The sequence below is a fragment of the Morone saxatilis genome, unplaced genomic scaffold (assembly GCF_004916995.1).
Source record: "Morone saxatilis isolate NCDOM2014 unplaced genomic scaffold, NCSU_SB_2.0 Contig12, whole genome shotgun sequence".
Taxonomy (NCBI): Eukaryota; Metazoa; Chordata; class Actinopteri; family Moronidae; genus Morone; species Morone saxatilis.
The window spans coordinates 8,145,938-8,165,494 of record NW_023339674.1 but is presented as its reverse complement, the minus strand read 5'-3'; the positions used below and the strand labels follow the sequence as shown (position 1 = coordinate 8,165,494).

The 19,557-nt window shown below is 39.3% G+C and overlaps 1 protein-coding gene across 1 annotated transcript in view; it reads right to left on the bottom strand.

Moving 5' to 3' along the window:
- Nucleotides 1-8,836: 8,836 nt before the first annotated feature.
- Nucleotides 8,837-19,557, bottom strand: part of rexo1 (REX1, RNA exonuclease 1 homolog) — a 14,772-nt gene continuing 4,051 nt past the window's right edge. The window contains exons 4-16 of the mRNA XM_035653416.1: nt 18,239-18,440; nt 17,961-18,109; nt 17,677-17,814; nt 17,436-17,559; nt 16,514-16,639; nt 14,947-15,087; nt 14,719-14,832; nt 14,478-14,551; nt 13,764-13,874; nt 13,377-13,492; nt 13,121-13,259; nt 11,544-11,664; nt 8,837-10,031 (exon numbers count right to left, since the gene is read on the bottom strand). Coding sequence (XP_035509309.1) covers nt 9,943-10,031; nt 11,544-11,664; nt 13,121-13,259; nt 13,377-13,492; nt 13,764-13,874; nt 14,478-14,551; nt 14,719-14,832; nt 14,947-15,087; nt 16,514-16,639; nt 17,436-17,559; nt 17,677-17,814; nt 17,961-18,109; nt 18,239-18,440 — 1,644 coding nt within the window. The 3' untranslated portion in view covers nt 8,837-9,942. The remainder of the gene's footprint in view (nt 10,032-11,543; nt 11,665-13,120; nt 13,260-13,376; nt 13,493-13,763; nt 13,875-14,477; nt 14,552-14,718; nt 14,833-14,946; nt 15,088-16,513; nt 16,640-17,435; nt 17,560-17,676; nt 17,815-17,960; nt 18,110-18,238; nt 18,441-19,557) is intronic.

Here is a 19,557-nt window from a genome sequence, read left to right as displayed (position 1 = left end):
GAGCTTTATTTTATGAGTTAATTACTATGTTTGTATAAAATTGGTTAAAAAAAGTTTCAGAATATTCTCACAATTGCTACACTTTGCATTCTTATTAAAGGCCATAAATACACACTATGAACCTCAATAATGGGAGCTTTGAAGAACCCAAGATTTCATTGATATCCATCATATAATCAAGACACTAGACATCTCCCTTCATTCAGCCATTTTTTCCCGTCTTGCAAGCAGTTAAAACCTTCCTACCTGAGATCCGGACCCTGCAGGAGCCTGAGATCCAGGTGCGCCTTTTTACGCACAGAAGTCGACCTTTATTGAGGTGGTAGTCCAGTATTTCCTAGTCCAGTTTTGGGGTCCCCCTTATAATATCCTCGCACACACCAGCTCTCTTTGTCGTGACACAGATCTAATTCTCCGAAAACCATTCTCACCCACGACTATTTAAGAAGCATTTACCCAGGCTCCCCTCAGCCATTAGCCAATAGAAAGAAAGGTATTAGCCGGGATTAGGTGGGATGAGGGAAGAGAGGGGGGTTGCAAGGGGCTCAAGTTTTTGAAACTATTGAACTTGAGAGATTTATGCCAAGGATCCCCCCCCCCACCCTCCTATAAGCGAGCGTTTCATTCCCTCCCGTTAAAACAATTAAAACAATGTGGTCGGCTAATCTCCGAGGCAGGACAGATTAAAATAACAGCCTTTGATTGTGCTCTCCTTCTCGGTCCCCCTTTCTCCCATACCGCTGGCTTTGACAGTCTCTCTCCTTGGAGGGGGGGTAGGGGTGTTTCTCTAAGGGTTTGTTTTGCTAACAGGCACCATATTTTGCCTATAAACTGTCACCATGTGAAGTTAATCTGAACCCTGTTCAATGAGGACGATTTCTTAAGATCCAGCTGAGCTAAATTAGAAGTCTTCCCAGGAACAGAAAAAAAACATCAATCATCTCCAGAATAAGGTCCTCGAAAACATTTTTTATTAATAATCCACTGGTGGGAAGTATATTTACTCAGGTACTTCACTTAATCACAGTATTTAGGTTGAGGACTTCCACTTTATGCTACTTTAAACTAGAAGAACTAAGACAATGCTGATTGCTCTCAAATCCGAGCTAAAGACCTGTTTACTATTACTTTTAATTCATGTAATCTTCTCTTATTCATTTGTTAGTTTGTTTGCTTGTTTAAAGCACTTTGGGTATGAAATCTGCTCTATAAATACATTTGTTTTACCACAACAATGCAAATTTAAATGTATGTTTTGTTACAATTATTTAAAGTTACTCAGATTTTATCCTCAAAATACTAAACACAAAAATAACAATATATAATAATCCCTATATTATAATGTGGTTCTACACAGCTTTAAGGGCATTTTTAAGTGTTTATTATTGTACATATTTATTAACAACATGTCTCCTAGAAAGACTGTATGATTATAACAGGGTTTTATTGTCATTAATTGTCTGTTTATAGGACAGCCTCCACTTATAGGTGCCCACAGGAGGAGTTATAGTTGTTATTAAGTACATAAACAAACACTTATGTCTGCTTGTAACTACATTATAATGTGTTATAAACCATTTATTAAATGTTTCTACATTGTTTATGAATGTTAAATGAGGGGAGTTAAAGTTTTACCTGTTACTCAAATAATTCACTTACTTAATTACCGTTTTAAGGATTAAGTATTTTCCTTTTATGTCACTTTAACTCCACTTCACTACATATTACATACATTTATCTGAGAGCTACGGTTTCAGAGAGAGTTTCAGTAATAAAACAAAATGTCCAGCAGTCTATAAAGTAGTTAAAAGTTGAATTAAAAGTTAAAATGCTTACTGCAGCTGTTCTGGAGTTTTCGACCGTATCAGGTGATCTTCCTCAGCAGATAAAGTTTACACAATTGTAATAAAAGTGTAGATTCTCAGATTTCCATTCTTGTCTATGTTGTATGTGCTTACAAGTTGAGATGAGTCAACATGGATCCCTACAATGCTACGAAAAATTTAAATTTAACTTCATGATCATTGAAGAAACTCTATCTGAGGACAAACATGTGAGCAACAGCCACTAAAGGGGTTTTGTCTAAGTTTGTTTTTTCAATTAACTTACTGCGAACACACTAATGCATCAGTAATGATGATGATTGTGCTAATGCTAATGTAACTTCAGTAAAGTAGCTGAATACTTCTTCCACCACTGCCATACTCTGTAAATTATCTTTACTTCATGCTGAGACCCTGACCGGCCTCATCCACAGCGGTGGAAAGTAACTAAGTATTAAGCATTTACTCAAGTACTGTGCTTAAGCCCAATTTGAGGTTTCCACTACATTTCAGAGGAAAATATTGTAGTTTTTACTCCACTGCGTATATTTTACAGCTTTAGTTACTTGTTATTTTGTGGAATCAGATTAATAATACAAAATCTAAAATATATTATACTAGACTTTTGGAGCTGCAACATTAAATTGACGATCCATTCCAATAATATAATACATGTGATCTTGAAATGGGACATCCTTCATGAGTAATTTAACTTTTGAATGCATGACTTTTCACTGTGGTATTCAAACTTTTACTGAAGTAAAATATCTGATCTAAGTATTTCTTCCACCACTGATTTCTCATTAGGTCAAAGTAAGTCAATTTGAATTAGAAACAAAATCCACAAAAAACTTTCAACAGGGAAAAGAAAGATTCAAGGTGAGTTTACTTGATATCTTCTTATTAAGTTTATTTAAATGTGAATGTAAACACAAAAACATTAACATAAAGTTCTCTAACATAATGCTTTGCAGTGAAAGAACAACTTGTTGCATATTGTTATCAAGTATTTCATTTTCCTGAGTTCAGCTTCAGTTCACATTCTCATCTAACAAACATATTTTGATGCTAAATAAGATGCTACAGGTACATTCCTCCACCCTTATCAGCTGCACACGAGGAAATCACCTAATATTTTATCAACATTCGCAGATTTAAGCGTGTGAGATGTCTTGACAGTCGTGCACTTTTAGTGGCGTACACAAATAACCATGGTCCACTTCTTCTGCACACAATCAACTGCTCAGACTTCCAAAATATGTGAAAATGTTTGTGCTCTTTTTTTTGTCTTTCCTCCCCTGGCTTTTTTTTCCTCCTCCTTTCGCTGTTCTTGGCTGTCAAGCTATATTAGTGTCCGATAGAAATAAGTCATTTAGAAGAGGCTCTGTCGGCCAGCCCCTCAGTCCCACTAAAAGCTCCAGGATTAGGTCCCAGAGGCCTTTGTCTCCGCAGCCCGCAGGATTAGGGGAGATTTACTGCGAGGAGAGAAAAAAAGTAGTTATTTCATGGCACTTTCATGATGAAACCTGGCCAAAGCTGTGTTGGCTGGGGGGATTAGAGGCACACAAAGAGTGTGGTTGTGTGTGACCCTCCCCATCCCAGAGCTGCCACCACTGACTCACTCATCGCCTTCCCCCCCCTCCTCCTCTTCACCCTTCCCGGATCATTTCCCCTTCTGCGGGCCAGGCAGGGCTCGGCCGGGTTCACCTCCTACTCATCAAGACGACCGGGGTTCAGTCTAAATGAGTAATGGCCTCTTCAATTAGCTCCTCACTCCGCTCATCCAAAACCTGCTGACTGCTTCACCTTTCAACAACTAACTCCAAACAACACGTTCATCATTCTCCATTTAAGTTAATCAGCAGTTTTGTGAAGTGAGAAACAGGCCTCGGTGCAGCAGGTCTAATCAGCAGGATGTGAGTATTTGGCATTAAAGACTTAGGTGCAGAGGTAAATGAGAAGTTACTGGGTTTGAGTCCCTCCTGTAGTGTTTAAAACCTCTTAAAAAGGAGTTATCCTGCTCTTAGAGGATCCACTTACACATGCATGGATTACAGTGAATAAAAGACAAAAGGCGAAGTCACATCCCCGACAACAGTCTCACCAAGGAGCAGGTGAAAACTCGTGCAGGTTTAATAACCACTGTCACATATAGCAGAGGGAATTACAGCGACCTTACTGCTCTGCTGAGAGTAAGAAAATCACAATGTGAATAGTCAGAACATTCAGTCTTTATCCTGCTTAATTTAAAATAACATAAGTTATTAAAGTTTTACTAATACGAGCCCTGACATGTATTTTTTCTGTGGTTGAATTTATTCCAAAACATTTCATACCAGTTTTTATAAGAGGCAATGACAGAAAAAGCTTTCTAACAAGCCACCCTTTATAAAACCCTAAAACACCTACGAGGAATGTGTCTTGGTGGTGCATTTGTGCATAAAATATACAAATATACAAATCACACAAAAATCACACAGAAAAATAAAGTACGTTTTAAAAGGTTTACAGGTTGGAACTAATGCCTTCATTAAAGGTTAATAAAACATTCAGTTATCTGGTTATTAACCATTAAAAAGAAGAAATTTTGGATTGCCAGACCGTCTGACCACTTATCTTATAACTGCTATCAATATATTAACACTCACAACTGCAGACCTGATGATTAAAACCCCTCTATTAATGACTTATTAACATTTTTGTAAGAGCAGACTTAATTAGAAACTTAATTACAAAGTGAGCTTTCGTTAAAGGATTAACATGAACATTTATTACTGCATTATTACTAAATAGTAATTTTTCACAACTTGGCAACACAATAGTTATTCTTATTACTTGAGATGGATCATAACAAATATATAAAGCATTAATATTATTAAATTAATAATCAACCATTAAGAAAGTTACAATTTATAAACACTTATAAGCAATAATGTAAATTTTACTGTAGGATTCAGCCTCAAAAACTAATAAAATGATCCAATAACCTGCTGCTATTCAAATAAAACTGAATTGAATTGAAGAAATGGGAGTGAAAATATGTCTTGTTGAAACTTTTAAGCTAAAATTGAACAAAAATTAAGGTATTGAGAATATTCAGAAAACGCTCCACATTTCCCAACAGATTTAGTTTAATAATCACATAAAACAAAGAAAAGCATCAAATCATCACAACTGAGAAACTGAAAGTAGGAATCATTTCCCATGTTTGCTTGAAAAATGACCACTCAATGTTCTATTTAATAGACTAATAAACTATTAACTAATAATTTCAGCTCTATTCTTGATGCACCTGTTGTTTCATCAATGAAATATTTAGAAAAACTGTTTGAATTAGAGGAAACTGTGGGGCAGTTGAAGGGTGGAGGGGGCAATTCATTGTCTTCTTTCTTTTTTTGAGAGGTTTTTTTGTTAATGTCTCCTGTTTAACAGATGCTTCAGAAAGCGAACCCCCCTTATGTTCAGTCTTTCTTTAATTACTTATCAATAGTGGAAATTTGTATTGACAAGAGCCTGTCAGGAGGGGACCTTTGTAGTTGTCAGTTATCTCAAAGGAAGGCGCCCCCACCTCCTCCTCTCCTCCTTAGACACCAACTGGATCGATCGGCATGCAAAACACAATTGAGAGGCCTTTTGGGGCCGCGGTGATAGTCCGGGAGCATGTGGGCCGAAGACGGGAGAGCAGGCGGAGGAGCTAAAGACTTCTTCATCGTAGGAATCGATAGGGCCGGCTGGCCTTTGACCTGAGGGAGACAGAGAGAGCGGGCGGCGGGTCAGCCGGTCTTCTTAAGCCCCTCTGAGTGCCAGGATCACGCTGTGAGGCCTGACACTGGCTATGACACACTCAGGGCTTAGAGTGACATTGACCCGGTTGCAAACACACCAAGTACACAAAAAGAAATCTCAAATATACACACACAGATAGAAAGGCTTCCCTTCAGAGCCGAATTTAAATGAGAAAAAAATCATGTGACGCCAGCTAGAAGCTTTAAAGGGAACAAAACGATCCATCATTCTGATTTTATTGATCGAACACGAAGAGCTGCAACTCTGAGAAATACATTAGACTCTAATGATTCCCTCTTTTATTAGACCTAGAGACTTAATACCTTCCAATTAGCTTCTTATGATCTCCTGTGCAGCCCTTGGGAGCATGGCAATAAGCAGCTACAGCAGCAGATCAATATTAGGGGACTGAGTAAAGATCAGTCTCTTAATTGGGGTGCTATAGGTTACAGACAGAGCGAGAGGGGCAGGCAGGCAGCTGTGTGGGTGTCCTGCAGGTCAAGGGCACACACAGTGGGCTAGACTGGGGTGCAAGGGGTGAGCTCAAGTCCAACAGAGAGAGAAAACAAACCTCTTTAAGCCGCCATCTTCTCAGCGCCATCCTTTAAAGGCCCGGTGATACCACAAACTGTGTACACAAAGACTTCTGAGATGAGCAAGTTTCATCCGAACTGAAGAGGAATGAAGGTACACAGCAAGAGAAAAGGAGAGGAGTGAGAACATTTAATACTAAATATGACGACATTCAATGGTGCGAAGAACTGATGCTGCCTGAGGAAGAGCAACACACTCGAGCACATTTAGCATTTTAAAATGTTCTCACTTTTCTGGATTCTTTCTTTGTTTTATGTAATAGTAAACAGAATATTTTTGGGTTTGGAGTTTGATGGTTGGACAAAATAAGACACTTTTGGTTCTGGTGGGCATTTTAGACTTTTTTCTGACATTGTTTAGACAAAACAGTTAATCAAAGAATTAATTGAGACTAAAAACCTGAATACCACGAGCAGTAGATTCAGGATTAGGGCTGGAACTAATTATTCTTTCCATTATTGATTGTTTAGTCTTAAAAAAGTCAGAAAATGGTCCAAGGTGATGCCTTCAAATGTCTCATTTCGTCCAATTAAGTCCAAAACCTAAATATATTCAATTTATAATAACAGAAGACCAAGAAAACCAGCAAATATTCACATTTGGAACCAGATCAGAGGCTGAAGCCGGTGAACGATTCAGCCTTTTGACTTATCGATCATCAAAATAGTCGTTTTTAAGTTTTCTATAGATCGACTAATCAATTAATTGACTAATTGTTTCAGTCTATTCAGGATGCAGGCAGTAAAGTGTCTCCTTTGCTCTGGCCCTCGAAGAGATAATGCAAGCTCTCCATCCCTCAGCATGGGGTCAGTTTTCGGAGCCCCCGGCTCACAGCTTCCCCCCTCGTGACCCCCCACTAGTCAAAGGTGATCACGGGAGAGAGAGAAAGAGAGAGGCACTGATCGAATTTGATAATGAAGACGACCCCTCTAAGCTGCTTTGCTCCACATGTTCAAAATCTCTGCAACACTCAATAAACACTAGGAAGCCCCCCTCCCTGTCACTGGAACATTGTGTAGGTATTGATCCCAGCTAACTGGCTCTTTTAATACCTGGGGTCTGCGGGCCTGGGGAAATGCATACTGACATGTGACGGGAGGAGCTTAACAGGCAAACACACCGAAGAAAGGATGGGCCTCTCAGTTTAGCATTTCTCTCCCATTTTTTCCAAATTACACATCTGCTGAAGAAAGGAGAATTACATCCACTGCACCTGCTGTTAAAGGGACATATAGGCTTGCAAGAGGCCCGGCACTGTACCGAGAATAAAAAGCTGTCACACTGTCAAAAACTATTTGTGCAGCAAAGGTGGAAGAGGTATGTTCACATCTCTTACTGAAGCACAAAAGTAGTGATAAAGCAGTGTAGAAATACTCCTGTAACGAGTGAAAGTCCCGAAATGATCAGTATCGTCAGCAAAATGTTAGAAAGTGTTAAAAGTTTTATTAATTTCAAGTTAATTCATCTTTAAATTTCTAGATATGAGTTGAATGAACCTACAGCTGTTTTCAGACTTCCCAGCATGCATTGTTTAAGAGTTAAACTTCACCAGAGAGAAAAGAGAAAAGTAGTTTGATGGAAAACATACATGAAGGAACTTTTCTGTCTTTAATAAATGTAAATATGAGTCATTTGTTTCTTTTCACACAGTGGAGGTAAGTTCAGTCCCTACGTCCCTCGAACATTTTAACAAACCCACAGAAAGCAGCGTCACATAACTGTGAACTTAAGGGCTCAACTACAAGTTCTTCTATCAGTGAATAAAGAAAGGACGCTTCAAACTGAGAAAATGTAAAACTAATACTGAACTCACAACTCATAAGATGGCTTTAAACTAATTATTCAGTTTAACTCACATTTCAAAGGCAGCAGGGGAACTTATAACTACAGCTGTCAGATACATGTAGGAACAATATTTGCCTCTCAAAGTATAAAGTAGCATAAAATGGAAGAGCTAAAGTAGAAATTTAGGAATACACAATTTGTGTGATTGTCGGTTGATTAGATAACCGACAATTTCACATTTTTGGCATTTTAAGAAGGAGTTCATAACCTGGAGTTTATACACACCTAAGAGGGTGAGAAAGGGTCAAATGTAGTATGTAATAGTGACTCACTACTGTTAACACAACGAAAACAAAGAACAGATGTGACTTTTAAAGCGTTCATTTATTTTTTCTAGTAACATTAAAAAACTTCACAAACATACTTTGACTTTCATAGAACATAAAGCGTATCAACATTTTCCATGAGAATTCAAAATATTATTACTTTTATTAGATGAACTGTACTCTACTTATAGCGCCTTTCTATACTGCCAACCACTACATGTCACACACAGCATCTGGATCCATTTGGGGTTCAGCGTCTTGCCCAAGGACACTTGGACATGCAGCGGGAGGAGCCGGGGATTTAATCCACTATACCGTCTGATTTGTGGACGACCCACTCCACCTCCTGAGCCACTTCGCTATAATTTAATTATCAGAATAATACATAATAATAAGACTTTCCTCATTATCGGGGCTGATAATTATCGTGCGTCCCTCGTTTCAAACATCTCTAAACTTACATTCCACCACTGTTGTGCAGGTTCGGGACTGTTGAGACGTAAAAGATAACAAGAGCAACAATTTCTTTTAACTAATACCTTTTAATAGAAAAAGATAAACAACCAAAAAATGAACAAATACAAAAAGGAAACTGCTTACAGCGTATTTACAGCACTCGAGTATGTTTTCAGTCACTTCCAACGTAAAACAGCACAGGTTAGCTGGTACTGACTAAATGATAAACTGTGTGTAATTAATAACCCGGGCCTAATTCAACAGAACTGAACCTAATTTTGTTCTTATGGAGGAATAACATACCTGCTATCACAATGATTCCTGGTTTTATTACATGCAGTGCACAGAGACAGTGGTAGATATAGTCAGTATTTTTTTGTCCGAACTATGAAATACAGTGATATTTTCTATCAACTATAGCAAATAGGTAGCAGCAGAAACTTTTCCGCCGAGGGTATTTTTATTATGATCAAGTATTATAGGATTAGTCAGGTTTTTGAGAGCCAACCAACAACGCGATAATAAACCGCACCATAAACAGAGATCAGTGACGGGAAAATGAGGTGCAGTGTAAAAAAACAACAACACAGAAGTGCATTTACATAGCAAATGTTCGACAGACTAAGACATCAATGCACTTAAGTGTAACTAAGTAACGTGTTATTCATTATAAGTGAATTCTTTATAACACAGATGAGGTACTCAGACTTGGGCCCTATACAACAAGAGCGTTTCTATAGTGCAATTTAGGCTGAAGATTCAACCTGGCATGAATATCATATTAATCATTATCGTTCAGCGGACAATGCCCTGGCATTTTAAGTAGTTCTATAGAAAGGTGTTTTTTTATTCATAAAGTGTTTGAGAAAACAGAAATACATTTGAACTAACATTATTTAGAACTGAAATACCAATAAGCAAAGTAAATCACTGTTAATTTAGGCTCCTATTGCTTTGAAGGGACTGGCAGTTCTCTCATTCAGTCCGTTAGGCAGCAACAACAGTCGGCTCTTCTCGGGCTTCTTCTGCTGAAAACTTCCACCTTTGCTGAACCGTCCCGCCCTCCCCCCCGACACTCTGACCTTAACTCTCTGAGAGCAGGTGCAGGCTCCCTGCAGCCACGTGAAGGCAGGAAGTTGAACTGAAGACAGTGGGAGCAGAGGGGTCAGAGGTCATCTTTTAACCTTTGCATCCTCCTTGATCTTCCAAAACATCAGCTCCATGCAGGCGGACGCATCTTCGCTCGAGTCGTGGCCCTCCACTGGAAATAAATCACAGAAATTATTATTTTTTTACATCTTACATAGTGTTACTTTAATACAGATCTGTAGTAATCTGGAAACAGAAGACTCATTAAAAAGAAGGTTGTGTTGATGTTGTGAAGGATGTTTAAACAGTGTAACAAGACTGTGCTTTGAGCTAAAAGGTAACATCAGGTTGCTAACATGCTGATGTTAACCAGGTATAATGTTTACCACTATCTTAGTTTAGCTCGATAACAAGCTAACATTTCATAATTAAACACTAAATTATTTTTAAATCAAGCACTAAACACAAAGTACAGTACAGCTGATGGGAATGTCATTAGTTGTGCAGCTATTTCTCATTAAAAAAAAACTAAATGAAAAGTCAATTCATCTTTCATCCATCCAAAACCATAAATAACCTCATCATGGTGCTAGAGGAGAAGTCAGGGGATCATCATCATCTGTGCACCATGAATGTAAACAGTTGAATAGGAATCCAAACAAGAGATATTTCAATCTGGACCAAAGTGGTGGTCCAACCAACCAACTGACCAACACTGCCCTCCCTAGGGTCAAAGCTTCATACCACCAGCTTATGTCACTATAAAGGTCGAAGGATATGAGATACATGATATATGGAGAGGTAGAGATGAGAAACAACGTAAACACTGTAAGTTTCTCAAACGGAAACTGCATCTTGAGGAATCTTTGAAACCTTTCTGTAGACCTCAATATTTCACAGACACACATAAGCAACGAGGCTTTCATTAAACTGTCATATAAACACTTCACACAGTGTGCATGAGAGACATCTGCTGGTGACGTAGATATAGTGCAGACAAATTAAAGCAGACTGACCTAATGGACTGCATTAATATCACATATCACATTTACAACGTCACTATTATTGACCTGTAAGAATCCTACCAACTGTTACGTTTCCCACCTACAGCTCCTAAAGTTTCTTTATTTTTTGCCCGTTTCTCGTGGGAACTGTGTCTGCTGTGGGTCTATAAAGCCCATTCAAACATTAAACACGTGTATACTGGACTTAACTAATACTAAAACTGACTTCAACTGACAGTAATTTCTGGTTCTGTGGGTTATGCTTCAGTGAAATATGCTCAACCGATAAAGATTAACCGATGCTGACTGATAAATTTACTCTTCATTTGTTTGCATGGAATTTGACACGAGTTGGTTGCAAACAGATTATGTGATTATGCTTTAGGGTGTAAATGTGCTCTGGATACAGAGGAGAGGGCCTGTTTGTGCAGGTTGGGCCATGTTAATGTGAGAGGGGATTATGTATGTGTAATGGGGATGAAACCCTGTTAAGATTTTATCCTAAAGGCACAAAAAACACAATTTTTCCACAGTATTGGGACCTAAATGACTCTGAATTTGCTAAGATTACCAAGTTTACTTATAATTTCATAATTCATGAAAACATGACTATGTCAACACAAACATTGTAACAACTCTTATCATAAAGCAACAGTATAACTTCTGTGTGACTGTCTCACCGTTGTCCTGGATGATGCGTTTGAGGTGGTCGGCCATCAGGTTCCTCAAGGCACGTTTGTACGGCAAGCCGAGACGGTGAGGGAACACAATGGCCGTGTCTACGACTGAACTGTGGATTAGCTGGAGGCAAGACAGACAGAAAGACAGACAGAGACAGAGAGAGAGAGACAGGAAGAGTATTACAGCATTTGTTTTATTTCAGCTCAACAACAGAAACTCAGTGTCAGTGTCTGGCGCTACGGGCCAATGTAATGAATGAATGTAACTGAATATCACTGTTTAACACTGTTTCACAATCTTTTACCCCACAGCTCTGCTCGACTCTAACATATTTGGGGACTCTGAATACTCTGGGAAGACTTCCTTGTATGTGCTGGGTTTCAGTTTTCAGTCATTAGAACTTAGAAAAGTTACTGAATCACTGTTTGTTAACGAAGTGATTGCCCATTTTGGCTGATAAAGTTAAATAATTAACTAAAGCCTAAACATTCAAGTATATATTTGACTTTTCTTTTAGTTACTGTACAATTATTGAAACCACACTTCACTTGTTTACTGGTTGCAGCGAAAGAGAAACGTCTTATTGTGATAGTGAGAGCTTGAGAGAGAGACAGGAGGACAGAAGACAGACGGAGGGAAGGACAATTATGTTTACCAATTAGGTAACTTTGTAATATTTGTTGTAATATTTTATTTTGAATGATAATTTCTGTAAATAAATGTATTTTTGAGCTAATGGTATATTAATAAGACAATAAAACCCTCCTCTGTGTCTCAGCTACACATTTTATATTCTTACAATTAAAATCTCGTGTAATACATGCTTAAGTATGAACCATGCTAACTTAATCAATTTCAACAATTAATGTTTTTTTTATTTGTCAAGTGAAGAGATAATAAAAGTGTGTCACCGATGTAGCACCGGTTTCACTTTTCTGTCTGATATGAATTGTTTACATACCGTTGCAAAGCTAAAACAACTGCTGCAACTCATTAGTTTCTTGTGCAATAGAAACACTGAAAATATTTCTTTGAATACTTAAATACTTTGAGTATTTTATGTCAGTTTATACAAATATTTAAAAGTAAAAGTTGTTTGCACATTAAACCTTCTGCAACTCTTCCATGCATTTCGATTCCTTTGTGTATTGTATCATTTTGTGGGGTTAAGAAAACCCTACAGTAATCAAAGCCTTCAGTATACACAGATCAGGTACTGACCACTGTAGACTGGGAACACTCCACAAGAGCTACAGTTTTGGAGATGCTCTGACTCAGTTGTCTATTTAACCCTTGTCAAAGTCGCTCAAATCCTCACGCTGCACATTTTGCTTCTAACACATCAACTGTGAGGACAAAATGTTTATTAATGCCTAATAAATCCCACCCACTGACAGGAGCCATGATAACCAGATAATCAGTGTTATTCACTTCACCTGTCAGTATGTATACATGATGGCATTACAATGTTTTTATGCACTACGTACTCCCTGCCAGTAGAATAAGACACTATAAACCTATATAAAGACCCAGTCTTGAAAGGGTAAAGCTACTGTTGTATGAAGAGCCGCGGTACCTTCAGAGCGAGCAGGTCGCTCTCCAGACTGTGTCCTATGAGGATGGATTCAGCACTGAACATACTGAGCAGCACGGCCTGAACGTCTCTCAGGCTGATGGTGGCGTTCTCCAAGTCCTCCTCCGTCACACCTGAAAATCTGAGAGACATATGTATACACATATATTTACTGCTTTTACAAGACTGCGACTGTTTCAAAGACAAACTTGAGACAGCTCGAGAATTATTTTCATTACCAGTTACCGGAGAAGCTCACCGTGTGTTGTAATCAACCACTTTGCTTTCAGGTTTGACAAACGTATCGTAGATGACTTTCAACTCAGAATTGATGACCGTCACCCTCGTCAGATCCAGGCCCTGCCTTGTGTAACACTGTTTCACAAGAGAGAGAAAACAAGCTCACGTGACCTCGAATGCAAAATATAACAGGAGTTTAGAATCAGGACATAAAGTACAGAAACTGTACAGTAAAAAGTGACAAATCTTCTCTTAATCTTACTCATTTTGTAACAAAATGACGAGCACTGATTGACTTTGCTTGTCCCATTTGTATTTAACTGGTCTATAATAAATCAAATCTAAAATCAAAAACACACACACACACGCACATAAGATGGCAGGAAAAGAGGTCTGTCTGACTCACCATCTCACAGTCCAAAGCAAACACCCCTCCATTGCCATCAGGTGGGAGAGATTTACTGAACGTTGAGACGTAACCGTCTAATGACTCTTTACGTCCGTCCTGAACATGTTGCTGTGGGAATATAAAAGGTTTTTTAGGTCTGGGGATGTTTATCAAAAATGTTTTTGTTGTTATCCTGCAGTAAAAAGACACAGCTGAGCATGTATAATTACACAAAACACTGAATTCTGATATTAACACATGCCAGTAAACCTGTTCCTGAAAAAAAAATATATCCATGGTACTATAATTTATAATTTACAGTCTTTCTCTATCAGTGTGTCTTATATTTGAAGGAACTTTTTCTTTCAAAATGCTCCATTATATGTCAAAACCAACCTGCTAAGTCATGACAACTCATATATTTGACTTCTTAAGATAAAAAGAAGAAAAACTAGTATGACTGCTATTACTGTTGTATGGGCTGGCTCAATTTAAACCCTTTGTCAGAGTCAAAGTGGGACAGGTCATGATTGTGCTATCCTGGGGAGAAAAGCAGAGAAGAAGTAGCAGGTTCCCATTTCTGTATCACGCTCATTATGCCGATTACGCTGTATCAGATGGGCCCACAGATAGGCGTACACGTCGATACCTGACACATTTAGGCAGTATCAGATGAATTTCTGACACTGATATAAAAAAAAAGAATAATTTTTGGCTTTAAAAGGATGATACCTTGGCAACTTGGCAACCTGGAGCGCCCACGGCCGCAGCACAGCAGCTATAGTTGGTCTCCCACCCTCCAGCGACTGACAGGACAAAGAAAGAGCCGGACAAAGAGAGAGACAGAGGAAATAGGGGGTGGAGAGTGAGTGAGAGTTGGCAGTGCTCATTATAAAACAAAAATACTAAAGTGTGCATTCATAACACTGATGTTTATTGATGATTTACACTAAATAAACGCAAACAAACTCACCTTTATGTCTGCGTAATCGTCCCCAATGGAAGCTACATTCCTCTCTCCGTATACAGTTGCCGTTGGCGTTGATCTTGTACTCCGCTCCACATCGACAGCATACCTTGTTGAATGCTGGAAACACATAACAGAGGAACAGCTGAACGTCATGTAACTGCTGGACCACATAAACTAATGTTTATATAGTTGAGTTCTGCACATTAGAAAGAGAACTGTGGGCCCACTCACGGTCTGCAATGGCCTTTTTCTCTGGGAGGTTGTATATGATGGCTTTGCCGGCAGCGTCTGGGTTTATTCTCGGGTATCCGTGCTCCTGGAGCTGCTCCTCCGTCATCATGTACGTCTTCAGCTTCCTGTACAGTGTCGCTCCTACAGTGAGACAGAGTGAACAAGTGAAACAAACGTTGTCTTTGTACAACAAGGTTATATCTGAAAATGTGAAGGAACAGAAATAGAAGATGGATTTATAAGGTTTGTACAGACGTAACCACTGTGAAATAAATTCTGATTCACCGGTTTTCTCACTACTGGCACTCTCTCCCTGTCATGTCGCTCGACCACAGCTGTCCCTCTGCCTCTCTCACACTCCAAAACATAAACCAAAGGAAGCTTCTTTGATCACTATTTTGCAGCATAGACTGCAGCCAGACACAGACACTGAAGCTGGGTACATGAAATACACACAACTGGGAGTAAATCATAGTTTGATGGATGAACTCCTGGATACTGGATAGAGTCTGTTTCAGTGATTACAGGCTGACTATGGAGCAGTTTGACCACTGTGATTGACACACTGGCCACTGCAGCGTGACGTCGGTTTCTCCAAAAGTTGTTTCTGTTTCTGTCTGAATCGGCCCAAAGAGTTACAGACTGGTTTCTAAAACCATCAAGTCACCCTGCTGCTCTTCCCTTGTAGCACGCTCCTGCTATACAACGACAAAATCAAATTAAGTTTAATAATCTGGGGTCTTCAGATTGTATTCAACCTATAAATTGTGAATTAATCACAAACTGATGTTGTCAAAATATTGACCCCGAAAGTTACTAATCCAAAGTTTTCAACAGGGCTGCAACTAATCAGTATTTTTCATCTTCATCGTTGTTCCTTGACTCATCATTTTGTCACAGAACCAAAAGATATCCAGTTTACTTTCATTTTAGCAGAGAAAAACAGCTAATCCTGACACTGAAGAAGGATTCTGCTCCAAAAATGACTTTATCCATTATGACTGATTATCAAAAAAGTTGCTGATTAATTTTGAGTTGATCAACTAATTGTTTCAGCTCCAGTTTTCAATTAATTAATGTAAAGCTGCTGTCATTTACTTGATAAATGACTTAAAAGCATTTATCAATTAATTTCCTGGTAATCCCACAAATCAACTGTTCTTTCATTAATACTACAAGTCTTGTGAACACTGATATCAGGTCATGTGGCAGAGAGTTTGCGGTAAACAGCACCTGAAGGTTGTCACATGGGTATACGAACAGTTTCACTATTACTGTACTGTAAACTGACTCAACACATCACAGAGTGAACAAAAAGTCACAAGTTCATACTTGACACAAAGAATCTTTCAGTTTCTTCACATTTTTCAGTCTTTGATTTTATCAGAGGTATAATCTGCATTTTTATGTTGCCAGGGGCGTTATCAGGTGACCAATGAAAAACAGAACAAGAGGAAAACTGGGAAACATGAAAAGAATAATTCAACTCCAATTCTGGAGAGGAATGAGGACACTGAAAGCATGATACTACTTGTCATCTTGACTGTGGGAGACAAATCTTACTCACCAGAGAGTTTCTCCTCCTGCTGTTTACCCATCCTGTTGACAGTGAAGCTGGTTGTAGCAGCGAGACGACCCCCCAGAACTTCCTCGTGGGACTGTGCCCTCCTGTTGGGGACCGACCCCGGGTCCTCTGCAGAAACACAAACACACAGAGGTTATCACTGAAATTAGGAATTCAAAGGTTCAGGTAAAGAATCCAAACCGTTCGGTTAGCTAGTCTAGTGAATCTATTAGTCAGTTCGTATGAAATAGGCCAAAAAGGAAAACAAATAAAGTGATTGGGAAGGAAAAAGCCTTGTGCTGACAACTCTGTGTAGAGTGTCACTGAGTCTTGGAAATGACAAATGGAGCAGACAGAGCAGTGTACAGACGGGATCATTACGCATTTAAGGTTACCTGTGACGATGATGGAAAAACAGCAGTGGGTAAATGCTCGCCATTTGACTATGTGCAAGCACGGTGCAGCACGTGTGGCTTATGCTAACGGTAATACTTTAAAATTGATGCACCATTTGCACTGACATCAGCCCAGTGTGTCCAGTGGAGGAGAACGTGTGGTAGGAAAGAGCAACTTCTGCTCCCCACAGCATTTAAACAGCCTTCATTTTAAACAGAGAGAGGATTTTAACATATGATGATTTGTTCGTGCTCAGTAGAATTATTATAACTATTATCTTAATTGTGTTTTTGTCTCTTCTGTTATTAGCCAGAATTTTGTTAAGGCAAGCAGTTCTACCAAAAACATACCAAACCAAACCAAAAACCCAAAACTGACCACAGAATACAACAATTACATTACTGTTCAAACACTTTGTTTACATGGGAGGATATAAAGTGAAATGCTATTGTGTGGTGTATCACAATTATCACAACGAACTGTTAACTAGGAGTAAAGACTGTATGTTATGAGGACTGAGGCGACATACTGGTGACCGGTGATGGACAGGAGGTGCTCTTGCTGCGGAGCTTCTTCAGGGTGTTCACAGCCACATTGAGGTAGATGTTCTTACTGTTACTGCGCTCGTACACCAGCTTCTCCTCGTCAAGCGCCTGAAACAGTAAAAGCTCTGTCACCGTCAAAACCACAACTTGTTCAACTCCTCGGCACTGAGAGACGTGGCGTGATTACAGCCTGCGGCGTTTGTGATAACTGGGTGTTATTCATACCATCTGGAAGGCAACGTCCTCTGATGGGCAGAATTTGACACATTCATCTATGAAAGCGTTGAGGTAGCGCTGGCGGACGTTGGTGGGAACTTTGGCCCCGAACTCGGTGGGGATGACAGGGCGCTTCATTGAACTACTCTGAAAGAGTCAAAACAGAAAGAGAACACCGACAGTAAATTAAAGCTTGCACATTAAGCAAACATTTCGCCGTCATGGTTATTCAGAGAGGAAGAGACACAAACACACAAAAACAAACATTCAGCAGTGAGAGATTTTGTGGATACCTTCATGGTGGGTGTGTGTGCCACCCTCCTCTGCATGGCAGTGGACACGGTCTTGGACAAGATGCCGGCGGTGGTTTGGGCCTTGACAGTCTGATGGGTCTGGTTGGGAGACAACACTCGACTGGCCGTTGGTTTAACATCTGCAGGACCTAGTCAGACACACACACACAGTACATTCGACAGTTAATATCACTTTAACATATTAAAAATCGATCAGGGGAAAGCAGAGATATAAAAACAATAAAAACTACAATACAGAGCAGTGAAGGCACTCGTACTTGTTTTGGAGGAAGTCTGTGGGCCGGGACGGTGCGCTATTCTCTTCCTCTCTCCAGAGAAGCTGGAGCTCTGTGAGGCAGCTTTGACTGAAGCAGAAAGCTGAGCAGCTTGCTGCTGTGCCATCTGCATACGCTGGAAGCAGACCTCCTGGGCCGTGAGTCTCCTGTACGGCCGCACCGCAGACTTAGAAGGTGCGTCATTCTGATAAAAACAGAAGCACATTTTATTCAAACAAACACTTAATGTTGATGAATGATGCAGAAATGACAAGGATTAAAGTTATTCTCTGGCTACCTGCACTAGGAATGAATGCAAGATAGTTTTGATGGAAGCACCTGAAATTTGCTGGTTAAGTACCAAGTTGCAATAAACTACCTTCCTGTGAGTCTCCAGTCATTATAATGTGACTGAAAATCAGCTAATGCAAATAGCTAGTGACACAAATGTTACACACTTTGTATGTTGTAACATTTATGTTTTATTTTTAGTGTAACTGGTTATATATGATATATTAATAGGCTTAAATCAGGCTTATATATTCCAATGAACTCAATAAAACTTAAACTACATCTCAAATCTACACAGACAAAAGTATATGCTATAGACAGCGTAGTCCTGGAATATAAGGTGCTGTAAGGCTCTGAGAAAAACACGGTCTGCTGAGATGCTCAGATGGTGTAAATACTGCAACCTGCACCGGTGGAAATCCCCAACGCCACCCCCGCTACACCAGCATTTTCACATTGTTCTGTTAGTTTTTCACTTCCTTGTTTGTTCTAAAGTTCTACTTAAGGCCTCCTAAAAGTACCATTGGCGCTTCCTGTGATGAACTATAACAACGTCACAATGCTCTCCCTACATGCTTTAAGTGACAGGAAGTGAGTTTTAATAGGGTGATGAATGAACTTTGATTGAGGGATGAAAAACTGGTTCTTACCCAAAGGGGTTAGGGGAATAATAATAACTAACATATAATAACTTGATGTACTGAATACTGTCACTTTACCACAGTGTGTTCATTTTGCACATTACATTTTGTATGTAAAAATATCTAAAAACACTGGACCTATGTTGTATTATATTTTGTTGAGTTGTGTACTTACATTATCCCAAATGTTCAAAGTCATTTTATTCCGGTAACGGTTCGTTTCACCAGTCGCCTGTCAATGGCGTCACATCCCCTCTGTGCATGTGTTAGGGTTGTCTGCCAGACGCCGTCATAAACTGACCTTTTATCCATTTTTAAGCCACATTTTTACCATATAATTTTTAGATCTTGGCCGTATTTAACTCCATATTTTAACCAGATGAAGGATTT